The 3,051-nt window shown below is 55.4% G+C and overlaps 1 protein-coding gene across 1 annotated transcript in view; it reads left to right on the forward strand.

The window, feature by feature from the left end:
* POLR2E (RNA polymerase II, I and III subunit E) overlaps positions 1-690 on the forward strand; it is a gene marked incomplete at its 5' end in the record, with an annotated part of 976 nt that extends 286 nt beyond the window's left edge. Inside the window, one exon of the mRNA XM_029086758.1 lies at positions 625-690. Within this exon, the coding sequence (XP_028942591.1) occupies positions 625-690 (66 nt within the window). The remainder of the gene's footprint in view (positions 1-624) is intronic.
* Between the last annotated feature and the right edge of the window lie 2,361 nt (positions 691-3,051).

Consider the following 3,051-nt stretch of genomic DNA (forward strand, 5'->3'; position numbering starts at 1 on the left):
ACTTCGGAATAAAGCGCGGTCAGGTAAGAAAGATCCCCGGGCAGCAGCTCCCTGGGGCAGGGCGGGGAGGGAAGGTCCTGGGGGTACTTCAGAGCCCACGGGGACAGAAAAGGTGACTCTGAAACGTGAAAGCTGTTGCGGGTTTGGTACGGGGGTGTGTGAGCTGAGCAGAATTGTTTCAAGGAGTTAATTGAACCAGCTGGTGACAGCCACCCGCGGTCAGGTAAGAAAGATCCCCGGGCAGCAGCTCCCTGGGGCAGGGCGGGGAGGGAAGGTCCTGGGGGTACTTCAGAGCCCACGGGGACAGAAAAGGTGACTCTGAAACGTGAAAGCTGTTGCGGGTTTGGTACGGGGGTGTGTGAGCTGAGCAGAATTGTTTCAAGGAGTTAATTGAACCAGCTGGTGACAGCCACCAGCTGTGACACCAGCCCCACGCGTTGTGACCTCCCCTTGCACTGGGGGGTGGCACTTCCAGGCTGCACCCCCAGCAGAAGTGGGGAGCCCAGTGCCAGCTGTGCCTGTGGGCCTGAGCCCCTGCCAGCACCGGGCAGGGCAGCGCTGCGGGGGACGGGGGACTCGCCACCAGCTTCTGTCCCTGACGAGCTCTGTGTGTTGGCCTCGCAGGTGGTGAAGATCATCAGACCGAGCGAGACCGCGGGGCGTTACATCACCTACAGGCTGGTGCAGTGAGCGGAGCTGCGGGTAAGGGGCGGCACAAACCCTCCAGGTCGGGGCAGACTCAGGCTGTGGCAGAGCTGTGTGACACCTCCTGATCTCCCCATCCACCGGCAATTTCCAGACACTGAGATCCACTTTTTCATAGATGGCCAAAAAAAATCCCTGCACTCATGTTAATTGGCCTAATCCCTTGTTTTCCAGCACGGGCTTTGCTGTCACTCCTTACTCTGTTACGGACTCAAGCCTGGAAGTTCTCTGGAGCAGCAGAAGCGTGTGGGGAAGAAGCTCATGGACAAAGGCTTTTGCTTTCCTATTTTATTTAATAGGATCTTATTTTTAATAAAGGTTTGTACTCTCACTGGTACCGTATTTCTCGGCCTCGGGACTTTGCGAGTTCCCGTGTTTGTCGTTCTGTTGGAGTTTGCTGCTGCTGAGGCTCTGATGGACTCTCTGTCGTGGCTGAGCCCAGGGCTCACCCTGCAGAGCTCTGAGCAGCTCTCGTGTGCAGTGCGGACGAGAACAGCAACACCTCGTTGCTGTTCCACCCTCTGGCCCTTGTTTTGAGACCCTGGTGCTCAGCTATTGCAATTGGAGAGTTGCTGATCACCCCCCATTTAATTTATTTAATTCATTTTAATCTGTTCTAGGTCTCTTGAGGATTTTTAAACTTAAGTTTACTTGCTGGAAAGACTCAGAGTATTTCTTTACAGTGCTGAGCCTCCTGCAGCCATGGGCGTGTGTGTCTGGAAGCCCTGATCCCCAGGCCAGAGGCGGGTTGGAACACGCTGATTTTATTTGTGATTTCTGGAAGCACATCAGTGTGAACCCAGCGAACACGTAACGCAGCTTCGTACGGCAGCGCGGGCGCGTTGCGACAGACACGCTGTGGTTCATCCACACGCGTTTCACACACACCTCGAAGGGTTCCTGCCACCGTGTGAAGCTCAAGCGCAGCGTTTGTCCCTTCCCTCACCCGCATTCACCCACCATCCATCCTCACAAACACAAAACCTGGTACCGCCCGTGGTAGCAGCGCTGGGAGCAAGAGGGGACACTCGGCCCCGTCCCTCTTGTCACCGTGGAAATGACCTGCTGGAAAAATCCAACCGTCTTGCGGAAGAGCTGCGGAGCAGAATGTCTCACGGGTGTCTCCAGCTCTTCCTTGGCTCAGTCATCAACCATTTAGCTGTAAATTAACTTTGGTTTTTTGTACCTTTAACCTACAATGCTGAGATGCGTTTCCAACAGCCTCGGAGAGCTCTGGGAACCGTCAACCCCGGTTCTCCCCGTGCGGGAGACACGAGACGAGATCCCCCTCCAAGGGATCACACTGGTTGATTGCCCCGTTCTCCAGTAACGAGGTGCCTGTGACCCCCCAAACTGTTCAGTGTCTCTTCAGCTGGACCCTCACTCCCCCTCCGCTCGCTGGGCTTCCTGGGCCGGGATCAGCCCCGACCTTCCCCCTCGCTGTCCCTCGTCAGACCTGGGGCGCTGAGGCTGACGCCCGAGCAGAGCGAGCGGCGATCTGGTGTCCAGCACCTCGCTGAGGAGGGGTCGGGTTCATTGTTAGAAAACAACTTTGGGTTTGTGCAATTTCTCAGGCACCCTGGGCTGCGAGACGCCCGTCTGTGAGGTGCCAGCACGTCTGTCCCCAGCTGGGGCTCTTGGTCTTGGCTCACCACACACCCGCCTGGAGCGGGGTCTGTTGGCACGGCTCGGTGGTGACGGCAGGAGCGCAGCCCAGGTACAAGCAGGGTAACAGAAGGAAACAGCTTTCAGCTCGGTCTAAGCTTAAAATCTACTTGTTTCTCTATGCTTCAGTGCAGAAAATTCCCATAGCTTTAAAAAAAAAAATACAAAAAAAACCAAAAACTTTGGCTGGTCTTGTTTTAACCCTTTAAGTGCCTTTGCCAGCAGAGGTAGTGGATTCGTGGTGAAGGGTCATCTCTTTAGGAAAAAAAAAAGGAAAAAAGGAAAAAAAAAAAAAGCCTCTTCCACTGGCAGGGGCTGTGACTCGATTCAGGCCGTGGTGGCCCCGAGGAAACATCTCCCCAGTGACCTGTTTGCTGCCCAGCTCCCTCTGGGGCCGGCTGGAACAGCAGAGCTGTAGTCCTGGACTTGCAGCTTAGATTTTTGGAGACCAAATTGTCTATTAAAAGAAAACCAAACAAACAAAACCCCTGAGAGATCACGCAATGCTCAGGACCCTGCAGCCAGGGACACCTGTCCCCTGAGCTTGCTTGCAGCCTGCGGTTGCTCTTTGTGTGGCTCCTGCCAAGCAGAAAAATGCCCATCAGTGGCATCAGCCACTGTGCCCATCAGTGCCCATCAGTGGAAGCAGCGACGCAGAGCTCGTCCGCAGAACCGGGAGGG

The sequence above is a fragment of the Antrostomus carolinensis genome, unplaced genomic scaffold (genome assembly GCF_000700745.2).
Source record: "Antrostomus carolinensis isolate BGI_N321 unplaced genomic scaffold, ASM70074v2 scaffold33859, whole genome shotgun sequence".
Lineage (NCBI taxonomy): Eukaryota > Metazoa > Chordata > Aves > Caprimulgiformes > Caprimulgidae > Antrostomus > Antrostomus carolinensis.